This window comes from Triplophysa rosa, linkage group LG18 (genome assembly GCF_024868665.1).
Source record: "Triplophysa rosa linkage group LG18, Trosa_1v2, whole genome shotgun sequence".
Taxonomy (NCBI): Eukaryota; Metazoa; Chordata; class Actinopteri; order Cypriniformes; family Nemacheilidae; genus Triplophysa; species Triplophysa rosa.
The window spans coordinates 22,843,614-22,866,106 of record NC_079907.1 but is presented as its reverse complement, the minus strand read 5'-3'; the positions used below and the strand labels follow the sequence as shown (position 1 = coordinate 22,866,106).

The following is a 22,493-nucleotide window of genomic DNA, read 5'->3' as shown; positions in this document are numbered from 1 at the left end:
ATGCGTGTTATGTATATTTCTCTTAAATTTTAATTTTTAAAATATTCATTTATGTTATAATCTGCGCAACCGTGCTGCTGCCTTTCTTTGATGACGTTGCAGGGCATTCCAACTGAGCGTTTTGTTTGTGTCGGCGAAATCCACTTCAACGGATATCCCGTGCTCGGGGAGTAGGCAGCAGTGAACACTGCGTAGGAACCCTATCAATTGGAACGCATCTAGAGTGTCCATCGTCTGGACTTTTCTACCGGAATTAGTAGACGATCCAGGAGTCTTTGGAATACTACTTTCAACATACTACGATTTTGTACACATGTATTCTACTTTCGAATACTATTGAGGACGGATAGTATGCGGATTGGGACGCAGCACTGCTCTTTGGAGCAACGTGAGCAGTGACGTGAAAATGGGAAATCGAAACTAACATGTATTTTCCGGGGAATGTTAGGTTTTAAGGCGTAAAGTACTGAATTAAGATCCGTATCAAAACTCCGTTCTCGCTTATCGTCGTGTGACACTTGATGGATTGAAAACTTTTACTTGAAAAAGCAAAATCCCTACAATATTGTCGTCTATACTTATTGATCGGAGGTAAGTTCTCGGTTAAATGCTAAGAGAGTTTTTGTCGTTATTTTTCTATTTTATTCACCTTTATACTTTTTTATACTATTATACTCCTTCAAGACGAGACTACTTCAGCATGATCTGCAACAGACTGTCTTGTTTGTGCAGGTGTCTGTCTAACTCTTCATTGTTGTGGGTTGTGTAGCTGTAGTCTGTACCATGGCCCAAACTAAACCACTCTTCGTACCTTGGTTGTACGAACAGATCCAAAGTGGAAAGTACCCTGGAGTGTGTTGGAAGAATAAAGAAAGGACGACGTTCAGCATTCCCTGGAAGCATGCTTTGAGGCAGGACTCTAACAATGATGATGGACTCATATTCAAGGCAAGTCTTATCAATATTTGTCGTCGTGCTGTTTTATTAGTACATTCCTCTCTCTGTTATCTCTCTATTCAGTTACACTTCGCTAGGGCCTTTCTTTTTCACAAACATTTGTAATATTTACCCACATACCACTCTGTGAATAAATCATGTCCAGACCATCAAAACATGTTGTATGAGACTGTTCAAATTATTATTCATGTTAATTTTATTTGGTACTCTTCATCCTTACAAATAGTTACACTATTCACTCTAAAGTACTAAAGGTATGGTATTACCCTGTATTACTGTTTGAAGTACCTTGTAGTCGATAGGGTCAATACTATTCTACATAGATACATGGTAATATATGAATAGGCATATACTGTATTAACTCGTAATAACTGCACATTATGTAATAAGTACAATTATTAACGTAATATAATCCTGTGCTCATAATGTAATAACGGTTTTCACATGATGCAATAGGGTAAGTGTACCAATTAAAGGTATCATAGTATGTGAATCCCTTTTTTCAAACAGAGTTAGTGTATAATGTTGCCGTCTGAGTATAAAGAAACGTCTACAATGTTACAGCATTCAAAGTCCACTGCAAAGGGAGATATTCTCTTTAGTAGAAATCGCTTTTTAAAAGTGTCACGAAACAGCTACAGTCATTTTGAAAAATGCAACTAAAATGCGCGTGAACGCTGTGGAATTCGGTGCCGGTACCAAACAGAACTTTACTCTGTGTAATAAAAACATTTATTTATAAGTCCAAATCTCGTCTTCTCGCCACGGTTCCTCGTCTCCTCGCCACCCGACATGCCGGATCCTCCCTGGCCCCCTGAGCGCGTGGCACCCCCGACATGTCTGCACCTCCGTGGCCGCCCGAGCTACCGGCACCTCCATGGACCCCCTTGAACCTTGGTGCCGGTAGCACCGTCCTGGAGGCTTCCCGTCCTGTCCATTGTATCCATGTTCCCCGTCAGCCTCCAGGTCGCACACCCCCCCTCCCGAGTTGTTACATCATAGGCACGAGGACACGCCTTCCGGGAGGGGGAGTTCTGTAGCGGTTCCCTTCTGTTTCTCCCCGTGTTTTCCCCCAAAACGTCACTTCCCACGATCCTTTACGCTCCCGCACCTGTGTCTCGTCTGCAATCCCCACACCTGACCGTCATCAGCCTCATCACCCATGGACTATACTGTATATACTCAATCTGTTCCTTTGTTCTGTGTCTGGTATTGAAGTGTTACGTTGTATGTTAACCCGTTGGATTTCCCATTTGTTGTTGGATCTACTAAAAAGGTTTTGGAATCTACCTCTTGTCTGCAGTCTGTGGCACCCTGATGTGTAGATGTTGTTTTATTAATAAATGCCTTTCGCAAATTCATACTTTAAAAAAGTGACATCCGTAATTGCGCCTATGCAGGGGAGTACCGTATTTATGCGTGTATAATGTGGAATGATAAGGTAGCATTGGCCAACCCCTCCATCCACCACATGGTCTCCTCAGCGCCATCACAAGCCCCTAGTGGCAACTCCTAAGCACTTGAGACCTCTCGAGCTGTCTTAAATAATTGAGAGAGTAAGAGTGATTCTAAGCTTTCAATTTTGATAACTTGCTTTTATACTTAAGTTTGGAAGAAGGAGGACATTTCATGAGTTCTCAGCACTTAAGACTAAAATGGCACTTTGAGAAGCTTGATAAATATGGGCCCTGGTCTCCTCCAAAATTAGTCAAATATTCTATAAAACCAGAGCATATTACAGTGTCTGACAGTGTTTTTGCGAGCTCGCACACCTCTTTAACATGATCTTTTACGATCTCTGACTGATGAAGTCGAACATCATTAGTGCCGACGTGCATAACTTTCTTAGCCCCGGTTTCACAGACAAGGCTTAAGATTAGTCCCAGACTAAAATTAATTTTGAGATGTCTTAACTGAAAATAACTGGCCCTGACGTATCTTAAAATATGTCAGTGCCATTGTTTTGTTTCAAGATGGACATCAGTAATGTTTTTTTCTACGGCATTTTAATAAAAGCGACTTAAATAGCCTAAATTAACTAAGGCATAGTCCTGGCTTAGGCTAAGCCTTGTCTATGAAACCGGGCCTTAGAGTATTTACGTTTACCATTAGGAGGTGCATTTAGCTTTGATCTAATGTCAGGCGCTCTGGCTCCTGGTATACATTCGACTATGGTGCCTGCTGGTGCCTCTATTTCAACGTTCATAAAATAGAATCATTGATAACCAGGGCACTTGTGACAGGCGTCTCAACCAGCGTGTTATTGAGGGAGGAGAACCTTTGCATATGGCCTTTAAAATCTGTGTGCCAGGAAGTATTCATCAGTACAGAAGGAGTTTTTTTGATGTTAAGTGGGCATTGGACTGTCTGCAGTATTATTTACTGGGACGCAAGTTTTGCTTAGAGACTGGTCACCGGGCTTTGGCCTGTTTGGGCCGAATGAAAGATACAGTTGCCCGAATCACAAGGTGGTTTCTAGCCATCCAGCCCTTAGATTTTGAAGGGCCTTACAGAGCTGGGACTGAAAACTGTACAGCTGACTTTCTCTGAAGGACACCTCAAGAGGTGTCTGGAGAGGAAGGGGGAAATGTCACAGACTAACTGTGACTAGAACTATTTTACACATTTACACAATCTAAAGGCCGGCGAGAACCATCTCTTTCAAAAGGCTATGTACCTTTGTGTTGTTTTGTTATTTTGTTTGTATAATTATTGTTACTTGTCTAAATGTATGCATGTTTCTTGTTTAAAGAAAGACACACCACATGTTACTTTGAACAGTTTATTTTAATTTGAAGAGTTTCAATTTTTTTTCCATCTCCTCCCCCTTTTAAAGTGCAATGGTGTATCTCATTCCTTCATTCATTAATACAGTCATTCATGGCACACATTTTGATCACACATAGACCGTCTCAGTGACTTATGTCATATGTGCCTTTATAGAGGACTCATGAAGAGGCTGCATTCATTCATTGGTATGTACTTTGGTTTCAGGAGAGCAATTTAGTACCCAAATGGAATTTTGTCATTTCCCTGTGCGTTTTTATTAAAACTGTACCGTTCTTCTTTACAGTGAATTAGATTTATCAAAATATATCTCATCCATCCTTACATCAATAACATCAGCCACCGTACGCTTATTACATCAGAGCATTATTTTCTATGGACGATGAGAAATGACTTAATAAAGTGTATAAATAAAGTGCATGAATAAAGAAATGAATAAATATAGACATACATGCAGAAATGAAGCGATAAAATAAACAGGTCATTTTGACGTGCAGCCATTCCAACTGACATCTGCTCAGAGCAGGGTTCTAAGTGACGATCAGTGTAATTCTGCACGAGAGTCTGACGCCCTACAGGTGTCCTATACACCATGACGTCTCATTCGCATAACTAGAGCACTCATGGCGAGTGAGAACATTATTTTTTTTTAATTATTTCTGTTTTATTTCTGTCTTTTCATTCATTTAATGATTCATTTGTTTGTTTATTGGTACAATTGTACAGTTGTTATTTTGTTATTGTTGTTAATTTTGCCTGGTTAGAGTACTCATGTACCCCTAGCATTTAAAAATGGTATGTCCATAGTAGTTTTGTAGTATTTTTTGATGGTCTTGTCTCGGTCTCGACTGTCTTTGGTCTCTGGGGGATTGTCTTTAAGAAATCTGTCAACAAAATGAATACACACAAAGGCCCACAATATCCGAGATGTGATTGGAAAAAAGGTACTTGTATGAGATGAGATCTTGACCTTGACTTGATAAGTGACTTAAGTTTTAGACACAATTAAACACAAGTTTTTGTTCTATTTTGGCTAGTCCCAAACAAATCTAGAACAAATCTGAACTTTTGTGCATTTCTGAGCAACAGACAGCTACAGTATTTTGCTATTGATTAGATAAAAAAGCAATGAAACTTATTAAGTCACTGAATGTTTTGTTTTGTTGAAGGTCACAGACAAATTTATCTTGGGTATTTACCTTTTTTTTGTAATGTTTAGCTGTTGAAATTTTTACCTGCACAAAAATTTTAATATGTTACAGTAGTGGGTGATAAAACATGGAACATAAAACATCCTACACATACATTTCTGCACAATAAATCACCCAAGTTACTTCTATTATTATTTTGTTATGACTTTTTAGTGTTTTGTGGATCTTTTGAATGAATTTTGGCAGTGCTGGTCTTGGTCTCGGCCTTGTCTTGGTCTCGACACCCTCTGGTCTCGGTCTTGTCTTGGTCTCGGTTTTGGTGGTCTCGACTACAACACTAGTCCATAGTGGGTGGGGCCATGTCTAAAAAGAACTCCTGGCAGCCATTTTGAGTGCGAAGTGGTGGTAAAAGGTTGTGTTGAATGTTGGGCCTGTTGATTGGCATAGCCAAGTTTGTTTTTGTAATGTGCAGGACAAGGGAAAACACTTTATTACCAGTTAGTGTTATGATCTGTGGTCAGGCAGAACCCAAATGCAGGCAGGCGATGAAGGGGTTAACTTAAAAAATGATTTATTTAAACAAAAACAAAACAAACAACCCACGGTGGGGGTAACAAAAACATAAGAGACTTTTCAAAAGATAAACAAAACTTCCCACAAGGGGGCAAAAACGAGAACTATAAATTATACACAAGACCAAACTCACAAAACGGGCAAGACAAGGCAGAAAGAACGAGAACTTCACAAACGACCATCGTGCAGGAAACATAGAACAATGAACCGACAAAAACTAGAGACTGAGGGGAACATTAAATAGGGAAAAACTCACAGAGGATAATTACAGAGACGAGGGACAGGTGACGAGGATAAAACAATCAAGGAAAGAATCAGGGAAACTAGAGAGCGGGGCTATGAGACAAGACCGGAGGACACGTGGCAAAAAGTAAACAAAAGCCACGCATCTCCACACAAAACACCCGCAGGACATGGTTCTGTCACGACCCTGTCCATAGAGTTAAAGAACTCGAAATCAGGAAGGACAGAGTCCTGACAGTTAGTACATTACAATAAGTAAATAAAATGGTTACACATACCGTATTGCTAATATATTATAAAACCGCCATATCACATTTTGGCAGCAGTACTTATTTTCTGTCTTAACTCCTGAGTCAGGCATGGGCTCAAACTACATCCAGAGATGGCAAGATAAATGAAGACCACTGTGTTTGGAAGAGAAATTTCCGAAGTGCTCTTCGAGCCAAAGGCTTTAGGATGATATTGGACAACAAGAATGATGCCGCTAACCCCCATAAAGTATATATATTTCCAACTGAATCAAATTCTGCAGGTAGGATACATCATACTTGTTATTGAGGTCATTAGTAAAATTGTGGATATCAAATAATCAGCATAAATCTGAATACTAAACTTTTATAAATGTAGTATTTCTGCTCTGTCTTTATACCTCAAGGCTCTGAGAGGTCTCAAGAAAATGATGTGAGTATCTGTTTCATCCCTTATTAGGTTTTATAGATCATGTAGGAATGGATTCATGTTGCAATCACAAACAGAAAAGAAAATGTTATAAGTTGACTGCTATAAATACAGTTGTTATTTTACTCAAACAGTATTTTGAATAATTGATTATTAGTTTAATTACATTAGTGGAATGTGTAGTTATTTAAAACAAATACCAATTTAAAACGTGTATTTTTGTGCATTGTATCACTACATCTTTCATAATGTGCATGACTTGCTTTTATCCATTGTCTTTTGGACACTATTAAACAACCTTTGTTATCAAATTTTCGTGTTTAGGACTCACAAGAACTGTATTTAGGGGATGAAGAAGTCTTCACCAGTAAGACAGCGTTTTTATGTATATTTTTTGCATTTTTTTTGGTTACAGTTAGTACTGGGGCTGCGTTCCACTCCAAATGTTTATGCCCTTACCTTACAAACTTCCCCTAGTCTTGTTGACTCTGATGTGCGTCATTGCTTACATTGCACGAGTGACCACTACTGGCGGAACTCGTGAAAAAGGTTTAAATGGAACGCACTTGATCACTTTGTACTCACTATGAAGCTGATTTTTTATATAGACCCCTATTCACTTATGAATTTGTTTTATTCTATATGCATATAAGTTGTTGCAGAAAATATAAAAAATCCTACACAAGCAAAACATCAATAGTAAATAGTAGACTTTGACTGTAGCCCAAACATAGGCTAAGCTAGCTACAAGTATTATCCAATTAAATCATAACATAATTAAGGTAATATACACTATTATGCGATTTATTCAAAAAAATTAATATACAATACACTACAGTTAAAGCCACAATATGGAATAATTTTGTTATGAAATATCCCAAAATCACTTGCACAGTGTGATATATTTCATGCAGTTGTGTACTTACATTATCCCAAATGTCCCATAATTACACTCTCCTACATAACGTCATGTAGCTTCGCCTTTTGTTGTTGTTTCGAAAGTGCGCCATCTAGCGGTCCAGATATACATATTGTGGCTTTAAGCGTAATCTGCTGTGACGTCACAATCAAGTTGAATTGTGGGATATACATTAGAGCTGGTTGTTTTGTACATATGAAGTAGACTCGCTCCCTTGGTCAAAATCTAGGGAACGAGGGTCTGTTTCTGTAAATTTCCCTTGTCCACTTCACAAAGTGGAACACACTTCAAATTTGCAGTGGAGATTCCCCCGAGAGGAAGTGCTTGGGGAAGTTTGTGAGGGCCTGTTTAAAAGTGAAGTGGAACGCACCTCTGGGAGATGTTCCCTATTGAGTATGGTTAACTTGACATTGCATCAGTAGCTGACACTGGGGAATTCAGTATATTCACGACATTTGAAAAGTGAAGATCAACTCTGCTGAAGCTGAGCCATGTACTGCATTTATAAGCCATGAACCGATTGAAAACAAACAATTGCACGAGCACATAAGGATAAAATAAGAATGAACAGACAGATGGCAAATACGTTACACTGAATAGGTTTAATTTCCGTCTGTATTAGTAAAATCTCTTTTTGTCACCCTGAAGGGGTCCAATGAGGGTAGCACAGTGGCTCTGAGCATTTTTATTTCAGGGTACCAAGTAGTGTTGTCACGATACCAAATTTCGGTACCAGTCGGTACTAAATGTGACGATACTTGCATTTCCCGCTATCGTTTTGAGCGCTGTTGAGCAAATTATGAAAGACCTCTGATTGGCTATTGTGTTTCTAAGGTCATCGGATATGTCTTTGAAAGGCTCCTTACTGAGCGCTTGCGCAACCAAACCCGGAAGCGCGTGAAATGATCATTGCATTGCACTCTCTACCGAGCGCTTACACAGATACACACAGAAGTGTTTGAAAGTCTATCAAAGTAAAAATCAAACACTTTTGTGTGTATCTGTGTAAGCGCTCGGTAGAGAGTGCAATGCAATGATCATTTCACGCGCTTCCGGGTTTGGTTGCGCAAGCGCTCAGTAAGGAGCCTTTCAAAGACATATCCGATGACCTTAGAAACACAATAGCCAATCAGAGGTCTTTCATAATTTGCTCAACAGCGCTCAAAACGATAGCGGGAAATGCAAGTATCGTCACATTTAGTACCGACTGGTACCGAAATTTGGTATCGTGACAACACTAGTACCAAGAGTACATGAGCACTACACAGTAAACAGTAGTGAGCACTACAAAGCGAAGACCAGCCAGATCACTCCAGGTTCTTGTAGAGTTGGTATGCAGCCTAGTAAGGCAGTCTATTATGAGCTGAAGCTATCACATCCACAAGCCAAGGAAGCTGTTGTTTCTAAACCGATTACAGAAACAAGACAGAGTGCTTAATGTAAACGCGCAAAGAATGAAGCAGATGCAATGCTTGCTGAACCTTTACTTGGTTGAAAGCTCAAGTGAGAAATCTGCTTCGGCTACAACCTGTGCTCCAAACAGTGTTAGGAGTGACTACCTAACCCCTCTTTAGTTTAAACATGACATTACAGTCATTGGCTCAAACTGTAAACAATCAGAGTCCACAGAGAACACGTGCACATTCCTTATGTGCTTGACTAAAGCAAGGGCAAGTAAAAGAGCTCTTTTAAGAGAGTTCTTCTAACCTACTCAACAGCAGCAGCAGGTGATCGTTCTTTGAGTACCAATGTGAGGTCCCATGAAGGCAAAGTAGGAGAGCGCTCCTCAGAAATATGACCACCACGTCATACCTGCCTAATGAGCACCCATCCATCTGTTGGTTGAAAGCAGTGATAGCAGCCACCTAAGGCTTAAGGACAGAAGGCACAGTGCCCCGTGTGTAATCAAAACATCTGTGGAAGGTAATATCTGACATAGTCTGCAGTCCACAGGCATTTAGCCAATACCGGAGAAGTCGCATGTAGAGCAGACCCAGATGGTAAACCATGGAGGCATTTATTGTTCTCACCAAACCAAACAACTTGAAAAATTACAGTCATTAGCTCCACTCAAGTCGGCCATTTTGAATTTAAGGATTTTTTTTGACAATTGCTTGTGGTGAACTTTTAAATACTCCTCCTAGAGGTTTCATCCAATTGTCACCAAACGTGATGCCAAGACATTGAAGATGCTAAATTGTGAACATATTGATATCTTGAACATTGTTTTCTGAGAGCCACAATATAGTGGCACCTGGGCCTGTCATCTGGGCTTGCAGCTATATTTTGCAACTATATTTTATCTTTGCTTGTGCACTGTGCTGCTGTTTAAAGGGATAGTTCACCCAAAAATCAGAATTTTGTCATTTTTTTACTCACCCACATGACATTCTACACGTTTTAAGACCTCCCATCTTCCCTGTGAGTCTCCGACATGAGTTCACAAGACCACCCCGACACATGCGCATCCAGGTTGTGCCCCAATGCATACATCATGCAACGTTTGAGCGCGCAACCCAGATGCGCATGTGTCATGGTGCTATCGTGGCGCATGCATGCCCGCTCGGCACGACCCTAATGCGCAAGTGTGGTGTTACTCTCATGAACACTTGTCGTAGACTGAAGAGAAGAATATGTTAATTAAAGTCGTTATTTTGTTTTCTTTTGCGCACATAAAGTACTCTCATCGCTTCATAAAAATGCAATTGAACCACTATGATCAGATGGACCAATTTAATGATGTCTTTAGTACTTTTCCGGACCTTGACAGAGAGAATTACCATGATATCTTTGAGAAGGCCTGGAAAGCTCTCGGATGTCATCAAAAATATCTTTATTTGTGTTCCAAAGAGGCAGGGAGGTCTTAAAATGTGTAGAACATGACATGGGTGAGTAAAAATGATAAAAAGGTTGATTTTTGGGTGAACTATCCCTTTAACCTAAGGCAGATAATATGATTATTTACAGTTATTCTTTGAATTTTGTGAAAACACTTGACATACTTTTAATACTTTGTCATACTTGGTTTGATCAAGCTAATGCAAAATCTGGTGCATTTTATAGGTAGCTAAAGATTTTATTTATTCTAAATTAAATTATAAAAATCTAAAGGTATACAGCACAATACAGTGTCTCTTCTTTAAATAAGCTATTAAAATGATAGCATTATGACTATTTGTTTTTGTGAGTTTATAATGTAATAAATGTCTCTTAATCTACAATTTGTTATTAAATTAATCATGTTACATTATACATTATGTACAGTTATTACAGTATGATTTGTTTATCTCTTGTGTCTACTCTGTATGCATAATAGCTCTCCCATCCCATGATTTGGACAGCTGTTTTCTTGACCTTAACCTCCAGGATAGTTCCACACAAGGTACTGTAAATTCCCATCTTTCTCTGTCTTCTCTTATTCTTTTGAATATGTTTTTAAGATTATAACTCAACAATTTTTTTGGCATCAATTTTGCCACCGCTATGTTAAATCCTTATTAGTTAATCCAGTGTACTCCAAAATGTTTTATGATTTTTGTCAGCTTTAAAGTTCATCCCAAAATTTCTGAAGATAATTGTTCTTAAAAGAACATATCAACCAAAAATAAATTTTCTCAAAATGAATTAAAAATATATTTATTTACCCTTCTGTCGTTAAAAACCTGTGGAACACAAAAAATATATTTTAAGAAATGTGTCAGTGGTTTGTGTCTATACGATGGTTGTTTGGTTATTAATGTTCTTTAAAAGACCTTCTTTTGTGTTCTGCAGAAGAAAGTCATAGAGGTCTGGATTGGCACGAAGGTGAATAAATGATAAAACAATTTTTATTTCTGTGAAAACGATCCCATTAAGCTCACTTTTTCAAAATGAGTAAACTCTTTTTTTTTGGTTTTTAGGTTTTGTTGGACAGGTTGAAGAAGAACTGTACCAAGAAACCAGTCCTTTTGCTACACCGCAGTTTACTAAAAGGAGTTCTACAGAAATGGTGCATTCAGTACAGGAATGTTACAGAACTTCAGCTGCTATTAGTGGGTTAGAGCAGACAGAAATGGGACAATTTGAAGCAGCTGAAAGAACCGATGAGACGGCACAATACTACCCAGATGGGGAACATGTGGGTAATCAGGCTGCTAATTATTGTGCGACTGGTACATTAGGTAGGATACATTACTTTCTGATGTTTGATTACTTGAATAGCTTTTTATTGTATTTTTATGTTGTCACTAATTTACTTTACAGAAACGTTTTTTCAGATTAAGGTTTATTACAAAGGGAAGATGATGTTAGATCATTTGTTGGAGAATGATGCTGGTTTCCGACTGGTGTATCAGGGAAGCATGTTAGTTTTTTTCTTGTACTTCATTTACTAATCTTAAAACTACTGCCAAGGATCATGTTTTATATAGATAAATGTTGTACCCCTGCAGGGACTCCAGTGCAATGGAGAGCACTGTGCCAGTGGTGAATCTACCTAGTCCAGATAATATTCACGATCAGATGCAGGCAACGCTTACTAAAGAAATCCTGGAGAATCTGGGGGGTTTGGAGCTGCGTAGATCAGATGGAGTGGTTTTGAGCCACCGTTGGGGAAAAAGCAAGGTCTTCTGGGGTCTTTGCAAACATGAAAAGAGCCAAAGAGCCAGAGAACTCTCTAAAAACACGCCTGAAGTCATATACTTATTTAAGGACTATATATCAGGTGAATTAACGTCACATAATCAAAATCATAAATAGTACAATTGTGCATTACAAGTATATATTTGTTTTTTTGTGAATGTTCGGGTTATTTCTCAAGATTGGCGACCAGGAAAACGTGCTGCATGAATGATTATGTCCTTCTATTAGGTTTGATGGAGTTTATAAAAAATAACAGTGGACCGTCACCATCTTACACCCTGTACTTCTTTTTGGGAGAAAAATGGCCAGACCCTAAAATGAAACCATGGGAGAAGAAACTCATCATGATAGAGGTTAGCGTAAAGCATTGCTCCATGACCAGAATTTATTGTTATTCAAAAAGTAATACATTAACTTGCCTTTAAAAGACATGACTTGTGTTTGTGTAGTTTAGATTAAATATTTTTGGTATCAGGTACATCTCAAAAAATTTGAATATCATGAAAATGGTCAATATTTTTTGTCACTCATTTCAGAAAGTAAAACCAATATATTATATAGATTCATTACATATAGAGTGAAATATGTCAAGCCTTTATTTCTTGAAATTTTGATGATTATGGCTTACAGATAATGAAAACCCAAAATTCAGTGTCTCAGAAAATTAGAATATTACATAAGATCAATAAAAACGCGGGATTGGAACACATGTGACCCGCGGATTAACTGTAAATTTATTCATCATTGAGTAAAAGAGTAAAACGCGCTCTCGCTCGCTCTCTCCAGTTTTAGTGCCAACGCGCTCTCTCTCTCCAGTATCTGGACGAGTACAATATTAAAGCGGTTCCAGATATACAAAAAAAGGTTTTATGTACACATTTGTTTATATTGAATACATATATGATAAAAATACAGTGAAATAATAATAAAACTTGTTCTGAAATCTCGAGAGAATTTGCAAGATTTCCTGTGGTCACAGTGGGACTCTGTTTGAAAATCTGTTTGTGTGTGGTATGCTTTCTTCGTCACATCACGGCACACCACACATTATAGGAGCAAAACAAAAAAAAAAGATTTTTTGTCTTCATGTTTGTGATCTCTCACAGTTTGAAACTCTTATAAGATTTCTTTTGGTGAGGCCCTAGCATTAAATGGACACAACCAGACATCAAGACACAGGTGTAATTGATGAAACAATAATCCGGCAAAGGGTTATGGGTAATAGTAATATAATGGCAGTCTGGGTGATGTGAAGAGTGCCCTCTAGAGGAGCATGAAGGGCACTCCAGCTGGTTACTTGTCAGGATTGGTGAGGCAGAACCCAGGAGCAGGCAGTGAAAGGGTTAACAAAACTTTATTAACAAAACAAAAACCCACAATGGGGAAATCACGATAAACAAAACAAGAACAAAAACAAAAGACTTCCCACGAGGGGGCAAAAAATAAGGGAAACAGAATAACTAAACTCACACTGAAAAGAACTAAAGGTAATCCAAATGGTAAAGTACATGGTAGACAAGGCAAACAGAGCAAATACGCAAGTAGAACAAAACGAATCAGCACAGGACAGAAAACACAAGGGCATTAAATAGGGGAACTAACAAAGGAAATTAACAAGGGACAGGTGTCGGGAATGAAACACTAATGGAAAGCTAAACAAGGAAACGAGAGGGGCAGGGCCAAAGACGAGACCGGAGAGAGTGCATGTTATGTTAGAACCAACACTAACATGCCTCTCCCCACACAAAACATGAGGCTCTGCCATGATTCTGCCACAAGAACCACAAAAGTTTTCAAAAGTTATAAGCAAAAACAGCCATTTTTTATATCTCTGGACCAGTAGGTGGCGCTGTGTATGAAACTGTGTATGTTACCTCAGGTCATGACTCCAATGACCTGTTCCAAGTTTCGTGTCGATACACAAAGTTTGGCGATGATACAGCATCAAATCACATTCGTTCAGAGACAAAAAATGAATTTTGTTTCTAGGATGTACGGTTCAAAGGTTATAGGCAAAAACGTGTGTGAAAGCAATAGGTATCTACGCCACTTTGTGGCTTGATCGTTAATAAGCACACTTCGTTTTAGTCACCCACCTGTTCTTTTGAGGAATATTTGTCTAACCCAATCACTCTCCCTCTTGATCAGGTTGTTCTGACTTCTCTGGAGGATTTGAAGATGATGGCTGTTGCACGTGGTGCTTCCTCACTGCAGTCAATGGAGCTTCAAGTCTCTTTGGAGCAAATGATGGAGTTGTGTTAGAAGGCTCACTTTAGTAATGGAAACAACTGGGCCTCTTGAATCGAAACTATTTTCTTAAACTGTTGACTTGAGTTAATACAACTGTACTAAGGTAATATTTATAATCATGATGCATCCTGTTTGTTGTCTAAATGACCTGATTATATTTCTGTGTACACTTTTAAAAAGGATGTGTTAGGCCCAATTCTACCCCTTACCCCTACACTTTCCCCTACCCCTCTGTTTGGCACGTGAAGGGGTAGGGGTGTCTCAATTCTCTTTTGGTTGAAGGGGTAAGGGGAAGGGCCAGATAGCCCTTCAAACGAAGATTTTTCGGGACCTCACTTCAAACTAAGGGCTAAGAGAAATTTCCAACATGGCTGCTCACTCGAGCAAGCAGACCCTAATGTAAGTTATTTTTGCCATTAATAAGGATGTTTAGGACAATTTTCCATTTTATGTATGTTACATTCAATCTTGAGTTTGTATTTACGGTGATGTTCTTTTAACGTTTGCAAAAAAATTGCTAAAGTTTGCTAGCGGACAGCACTGATTGCACGATATTAGAAAATATATTTTTATGTCATATACCCGGTGCATTGGCACATGTCCTCTGACGTAACGTTAGGAGCTAGCAAATGATGAATATGATGACGTATACCAGTGTAGTGGTGGTGTCCCATTTCTTAGCGGAAAATTGGTAACCCTTCCCCTTGCCACTTTGTTTCAAGGGGCGAGGGGTAGGCGAAGGGGTAGAAAATAGAATTGGGATTGGGCCTTAATTATTAGCACACTGTAAATATGCATTTTGATTTATTTTATGTTGATTTTGTGTTAAACAAATGAACGGGACAACACATGTTCAGTTAAAAGTAACACAAAATTCAGTTACTTGCTTCTTGTTGTTGGAACACAGCCTGTGTGTGTAGCTCTCTAGCTTGAATCCGTTAAAAACAGATGAACCAAAACACTGAACTTTGAAATCTTCATCTCGTTCTTCAAGCATTCCTGCGCAATGTGTGCAGTATGGTAGCATGCGTGGATTATCCTGTTGAAAGAAGCCACTACCACCAAGCCATCCCATTGTCATGTAGGGGTGTACCCTGAAGGCTATTTCATAAAACAAGAGTACTAAATAAACCAGGCAATTTTGGTTTGTTAGTTAGAGCTGTTTCCCTGTGGATTACTCACCTGTTCTCCCTGTGTGTGGAATGAACTGTTTGTGTGCGCACCTACCCTCAGTCTCCCGGGGTCATGTTGTAACACATGCCACATTTAATCTATTTGTGCGCATTAAATAACATTGTTACAAGATCCTTTGACTTTTTTTGCATTGTTGCAAAGCAGCTTTAGAGAAAAAACAAGTTAGCCCTTAACAGAGACATAAAAACAGACAAAGTAAAGAAATAAGTTTAACAGAAAATACATTTTAGCACAAGCAGTGGAAATGTAAGTGTATATGTATATGCCTCTGAAAATGTTTTTTGGTGTAAATTGTTTACATTTCATTTCTGAAAGACATTACTAAATGAAAAAAATTAATGTATAAACAAAAAAACAAACAATTTAAACCCACCTGACTTTAAATTAATCGTGTTGCCTTCATGGGCTTCACTGAATTTGTGGTAGCACTTTTTTAAAGACCGAGTACGAGTACTGATTTTTTTTCTGGTACCCGCTGATACCGATTCCTGTACCGATGCCTGTACCTTTTCACAACACAGTGAGACTAATAAAAATAGAATAGCTTTATAATTACAACTCCACCTTAAACACATGAAAAAATGGATCATTTTATGTTACTAATTTTACTTGTCACAAACTTTCAAAGCAAATTTCAGTCAGTTATGTCACAAATTATCGGTCTTTGGTATCGGTGCATTTTTACAAGTTCGAGTACATGAGTTTATCTGTAATAGTTGTGTATGAGTCTCTTTATTGTCCTCTATGTAAACAGATGAATCTGAACATCATTACTGCTAGACATGAGTCAAATATACAGAAATACTGAAAAAGCAAAGATTCTGGAGGACCTGGTTGATTTTTCTGAAGATCAGTCGACAGTTTAATGACTCGGGACAAACAAGAAACTTTTTAAAAACAATGACCAAACAAAAACTGTAATTGATTGGAACATAATACAGTATTAATAATCAGGGGGATGTTAACTTTTGACCAGAGTTATTTTTAGAAATTCTGTTATTATTCTTTAGTGTGAACTATATGTTAACATTTCATGTTTAATAATAAGTTGTTCAGGGTAGGACTAAATAAAAAAATCTACCTTTATTTTCAGAAATCCTGTGTATATGTATATATTTATGTAATGTGTGTGTGTGTCATAGACTGTAAAAAACATGGAAGCGTGACACCTCCTTCCATTGATAATTAAGCGTAAAGCGTAAAACGTCGATGGGCACTGACATGTTACGCAAAAACGTCGGTTTGGAGCCTGAGCGTGCACAGATGGAATAGTCAGTGGCGCCAGAGTCTGCGCAGTGAGCACGAAGTGGAGCGCGGTATCAAGGTCCTGCCCATATTCCCTGATGACTCAATCGTAAACAAAGAACTCATGTTACCACACCCCTTTTTTATAACATCTTATAACTTAATAAAAAACGAACACTTGGACATACATCAACATGATAAAAACTGACTAAAATAACAGAAAACGGGTGCGTGCGTGTGTGTTTGCGCGTGTGTGTGCAAGATTATACAGTCAGACAGGCAATGCATCTTATCTTGTTTCCTGTCCCAGCTAGCAAATTTATGTTCTAAGAACGTTTCCCAAACGTTCTGTTTTGGTTGTGGGAACGTGATTTAAAATGTTCCAAAAATGTCCAGTTTGCTTTGGAACGGTATTTTATGATTAGCATAATGTTCCTGTAACGTTCTTGCTACCAAACATTTATTGAAAATCCAACGTTCTGAGAACGTTTATTTGGAACATTAGAAGAACGTTGAAAAGTCCAGTTTGCTTAACGTTGCTGGAACGTTAATTTATGGTTAGCATAATGTTCCTAAAACATTCTTTGCACTTACATTTGACTAAAACTACAATGTTCTGAGAACGTTTATTTGGAACAAAAAAAATTTAGATTAGGTTATTAAAATGTTATTTTAGGATGAGCAGTGCAACTTCTCCTGCAACATTCTCTTTCAACGTCATGTTTATTAACATCATTCCAGGTACGAAAAAAGTATACAACAGTTGCATGTGATATAAACAGGTATTTGAATTATAAAAGCTTAAAAAAATAACCATTAACAGTTTGGTAAGATGTTATAAAATGTAAAAGATTAATATTTGAAGAGTTTGGTTCCAAAATGAGATAACTCCATTTTTAATTTTGTTTATTCTGTTTTATTGTGTTAGTTAGCTGTATTTTTTTAGTTATTATGGCTTAAATAAAAAGAAACCAGCTGCAGTTTGATTGATATTAATTGGAATGCACAATAAAGAAACAAATTTTCATTTAGTTTTATATTTATGACAATGAATTATAACTTGACCACCAAAACGTAACAAACCTTCATATGAACATTTAATGAGTAGGAACTCTAATGTGTGGGTGTGTGTGGGTGCGGAAAAACTAGAGCTGTGGTCCATGGCCCGTCTCTTCATGCTCCATCTGTAAAGTAAATAGATAGATTGTAGATTGTAAATAGATGTAACTTTGTTAACACAGGTAAGACAGTCATAGCAGGTGTTTATAGGTAAGGATGCTAACATTGGCCCATTAACTGACAGTAAGAATTTTCACAGATTAACAGTTAAATTGTTAAAAATAATTTGTCAAGTTTTTCTAAAACAACATCTGCTGCATGGATTAAAAAACATAAAAAATCGGCATAATCACACATTAATGCAATATATGGCATTATATCAGCATGGCTGGGATTAGGCCAGTGGCACGAGGCTGCAGGCACACGTGTGTAGTAAAACAGAAACGACATGATTTTTGTACCTCCAATAAACTGTTGTGTTGTAACAAGTACGTAAAGAAAACTGCAGCTCATAACACAAACTTCAATTTACTGATACACATGTGTGACTTTACAGCTACAATTTCCACTGTCGCAGGTGCTCAGTTTGACTTTAAAGGGACAGTTCACCCAAAAATGAAGATTTGGTTATCATTTACTCATCCTCTTGTCATTTTAAACCTGTATGCCTTTCTTTCTTTTGCAAAACACAAAAAATATATATTTTGAAGAATGTTTGTAACACAGCACCGTTGGTGCCCATTGACTTCTATTCTATGGACACACAAAAAGTGTCTTTCGTCCTCCGCGCAAACCACTTACTGCTTTTGCCAGATTCACTTTTGGAACTTTTATGCACAGTCTGCAGAGACACAACACAATGACAGCGTTGTTGTCAGTCAGTGCTGCATTCGCTTTACTCCAGGTATAAATACATTCATATTAAGCATCAGCAAGGCATCTCACCTTATGTGCTGTGGGATGCTGTTGGCCAGGGTTCCAGCTCTGGGTCTCTGCTCCTGTGTTGGACGAGGCTTCTCTGTGCCAGAACACCCTGATAAGAATGGCTTCAGTGGCGGAGATAGCCCTCCGTGCCTCATCATTGGCCTTGTAAACACTGCCTCCAGGTTTCCTCCGAACACAATCTGAGGAAATGATAACAATCACAGGCTTTTACGTCTAATCACAGTCAGAAATCCTAAGAGTTGAACAACACTGTCTTAAATGTATTAAGCACAACAGTGACCGCTCTTCTTGTTTTATTTCACTAGTTTACTGAATTAATCAATGCTGAAATAACGCTTTTGCACCTACAAAAAAAACACACTGTTTACATAATTTGTACGTTACCTGTTCTATTTGCAATTTGTTCTTTTTTCATTACTGACTGTTTACTGCCCTTTAATAATTACTTGACAACTTTTTACTTACATAACTTAGCTGAAGTGGTGCTTAAGTTTCTGGTACAAAGCAAAAAACCTGGCAACACAGAGACAATGACGAATAACTAAAAGCATCACTTCAATCTGTGTGCTCATTTAGCTTACCTGCTTCATGTTCTAGCTGTCATAAGCGGGATCACTCAGCACACACAGTTACTCAAACTGTGTTTTTAAACTCATCATTTGTGTATTCATGTCATAATCACATAAGGACTATGATCAAAGTTTTTCCCACCAATGGAAGCGATCACTTACATTATTCTCGTCTTTTTGGGTTGGCTCTGCTGCATGTGAGAGCGTCATTTATCTTTTCATTTATTCATTTAAATTTGGCAGGATTTACCTTCCATACCAGCACACCTCTGACTCTGCAGTTTGATGGACAGATGGACCCTGTGATTGTCCCCGTGTCTCTTGTCTATCACATGCTGCTGCTAAAGTGTCAATAAAATCACTGTTCATCAGCAGATTGTTAACAATCTTCCTAACCCTCTCAGCTATGATCAATTCTGCCGAAAACTACACAGCCATGTTAAGGGCTGTTGGGGACCTTCTGGCACCGTCTGGCACTATGGACAGCCTTTAGTAAAGTAGCAGTTTGTTCCAATAATACATAACTTTTTAATTTAATAGTGTCTGTTACTACTCTGTTACTGTCTAGACACTATTATTCAGGTTTTACATTTATATATTCAGACTTATATATTCGGACTTATAACCATATTCACACTTATAACAATATATTCGGATTTACATATTCAGGATTTATAACTTTATATTCAGATTTTATATAATTATTTCTTGTTTGTCCCCACATAGTATTATGTTTTATGATATATAGTTTTTAATCTACGTCTTTGTGGTAGCCTAGTTTGTGTGTAATTATGGCATGCTTTTAAAAAGTACTTCATTTTGTGTGCAGCAGGACTGTATTTCACAGAATGTCTTTTGTTATGCCAGGTCTGTCTCGCATTTCAGTGTAGCTCTCTAGATAAAATAAGCTAATTTTGGTATAAGAGCCGACACCCACAACAACGAGGACAAGCCACTTCAAGCTCTTCTCTCTAACCACACCCTACAGGCGGCGGCTCAGGTAACCTGAAAGACTCTCGGAATACCGGATTTCCTAGTTCATGCGTCGAGCCGAGATGAATGGACGTGACGCTCTGTTGCAGAGCGCTTTAAAGTGAAACTTTACACAAACCTAAGGTATTTTTAAGCCAAGAACACTATGGAGATGAATGAAAATGACATCGAAGAAGGTGGAGTAGGCGCAATGTCGAAAACAGACCTGGTAGGGCTATTCAAACTACGTTTATTGCACTTTCGTTTGATGAACGCGTTAGTGTTGTTACAAAAACGTACTCCAGTGTAATAGGCTTACTTAAAAATGCAAAACCATCTGCTTCTTACGACATATTTTGTGGGCAATGAGCAGGAAATAAAGGGTGTTTTCGAGTGAGCATTGGAGAACCACCCCAGCCAGCAAAGACACATGGGGCCCAGATGGGTTTGATGTGGGCTGTCACCTGGATGATGCCCATAACAATATGAGCTACAGCCCTCAGAGAGAAACAAACATGAACAACTCAAGAGTCAAACTTCCCAGCTAAAACAAACACTGATCATCAAACCAGTTATTTTCAGTAAAACATTAACAGAAAAAACTCCGTTTATTCTCAATAATATAAATAAGTAAAGATGTTAATGGTGTTTGTGGAATTGTGGCTGAAGTCAGTTGTAGTTCTTGTGTTTGTTTTATTTTTGTTCTTGTTGTTTCTGTGTCCATCAGTGATTCTGCTTGTTATCACTTCATTATCTCATTAACTACAACATTCAGTGTTACATGTAGCAGCCTCTAGTAGGGATGCACCTACCGAATGTTCGGCCGAAAATAGCAAAAAACGGAAGTTCGGTGTTCGGCCGAATATGTGAAATGGCCGAATAAATTTTACCGAACATGACTCGTGATAGCAGATAAGCAGCAACCAGCGCAGAGAGAGAGAGAGAGAGAGAGAGAGAGAGAGACGCGTGCGCTTTATTACTGCCCTATGGGGCTTGGCCCCTAATAATAATAATAGGTCATGGATTTTTGACATTGATAGAAAAGGAAGGTGGAGCAAGCAATTATGTTTCAATAAAAGATTACAAAAACTTGTTTTATTTAAAACATAATGTGTACTACTGATGCACTATATGCAATATGCGGCGAAATGTGATGCTACAAAAGACAATAGAACGCATTAGAACCCATTATAATTTTACATTTGTCCACATTGGATGTGGCGTGGCGCGACAATCCCATTAACCCAAGCCATGTGTAGATACGGTGTTAGTGTATTTAGATTTAATCTTGAGTTTAAAGTGGACATTTCTAATATCACAGAATACATTTGTCATTTGAACCTTTAGAGCTTGTATATTTACATTGTATTTAAACTTGTTATTGATTTTAGAGCTGGATTCCAGACATTTTTAAAAAGAGAGCGTGCACAACGTTTGTGGAGGACTCTTTCAGGTGAGTGATTTATGTGGCAGTGTTCGTAGAGGTATAGATTGTTGCGTGTGATATATAATAGTAGGATTAAAGTCCGGGTAAACCAATATTAAATATGTTTTATGAGTGTGTCACTCCATTAAAAATTATGATAACACCAAATTAAAAAAAAAATAGCAGTACTCTCTGCTCTCAAACGTTAGGGGTGTGTCTGCTGTCTGCGCTGAAGCCACGCCCACTTGCCTCTCTCAACCTGAGTCCCTTGTATATGCAAAGAGTTTTACGGGATGATTTGAATTCAAACACGCGCAATATTCATCAATAGAGAATCACTGAAGCGTGTCGCGATCATGCAGTGATCGCCCTCCTTCGTGCACTGTTCGCATTATTTCCTTCTGTCCATTCGCTTCTGAATTACCGTTCGCTTGTTATTTGGCCTGAGATTTGTTTAGCTGAGCAGAGTAAGAGTGTGAGAGAGCCTGAATGCGTGTGCAGGAGAGTTGGCAACCCTGAGCTCGTGATTGAGCAGACCACTCATGCTAAGTCACTCTAGTGTCAGGGGAGAGGCCATGCATGCTCTGACGCTCCATTACATCATCAGGCACCGTTTTAGTCCCGCCCAAAAAATCCTAAACACAGAATTGGTGAAAAACTCTTTAACGGTTCGACTCCACAAATCAGAGTCTTTCTAATGTGTTTCAGTGTCTAATACATTTCTAACATTTCTAATGTGTTTAGAAACAATTCTCAATATTTTCTTTACCCGGACTTTAAATAATTTACCAGTTAAATTAGCTTCAGGCATTAAATGTCACTAGAAATGAAAAAAGAAATGTCACAAAAACTTTTCATAAAGCAATAAAGGCCATAATGGATTAAGGCAGAATTTGGAGGTCTTC

At 38.3% G+C, this 22,493-nt stretch overlaps 2 protein-coding genes across 6 annotated transcripts in view; both read left to right on the top strand.

The window, feature by feature from the left end:
- The first annotated feature begins 148 nt into the window (after nt 1-148).
- irf3 (interferon regulatory factor 3) lies at nt 149-15,483 on the top strand. 2 transcript variants are annotated; one of them, XM_057359390.1, is made up of 12 exons: nt 149-591; nt 770-948; nt 6,069-6,243; nt 6,367-6,392; nt 6,714-6,756; nt 10,625-10,690; nt 11,080-11,112; nt 11,208-11,468; nt 11,551-11,650; nt 11,739-12,010; nt 12,157-12,281; nt 14,077-15,483. In XM_057359390.1, the coding sequence occupies exons 2-12, from the start codon at nt 784-786 to the stop codon at nt 14,188-14,190; spliced, it is 1,380 nt and encodes a 459-aa protein (XP_057215373.1). In that variant the 5' UTR covers nt 149-591; nt 770-783; the 3' UTR covers nt 14,191-15,483. The 2 variants fall into 2 exon arrangements, with proteins under 2 accessions (XP_057215373.1, XP_057215372.1); XM_057359389.1 differs by having other exon boundaries at nt 733-948.
- A 4,725-nt stretch (nt 15,484-20,208) lies between these two features.
- LOC130569626 (transient receptor potential cation channel subfamily M member 4-like) overlaps nt 20,209-22,493 on the top strand; it is a 51,573-nt gene continuing 49,288 nt past the window's right edge. Inside the window, exons 1-2 of one of the 4 annotated variants that reach the window (XM_057359383.1) lie at nt 20,209-20,391; nt 21,554-21,615. In XM_057359383.1, the coding sequence (XP_057215366.1) occupies nt 20,329-20,391; nt 21,554-21,615 (125 nt within the window). In that variant the 5' untranslated portion in view covers nt 20,209-20,328. The remainder of the gene's footprint in view (nt 20,392-21,553; nt 21,616-22,493) is intronic. The other 3 variants (XM_057359377.1, XM_057359379.1, XM_057359378.1) reach the window with 3 other exon arrangements.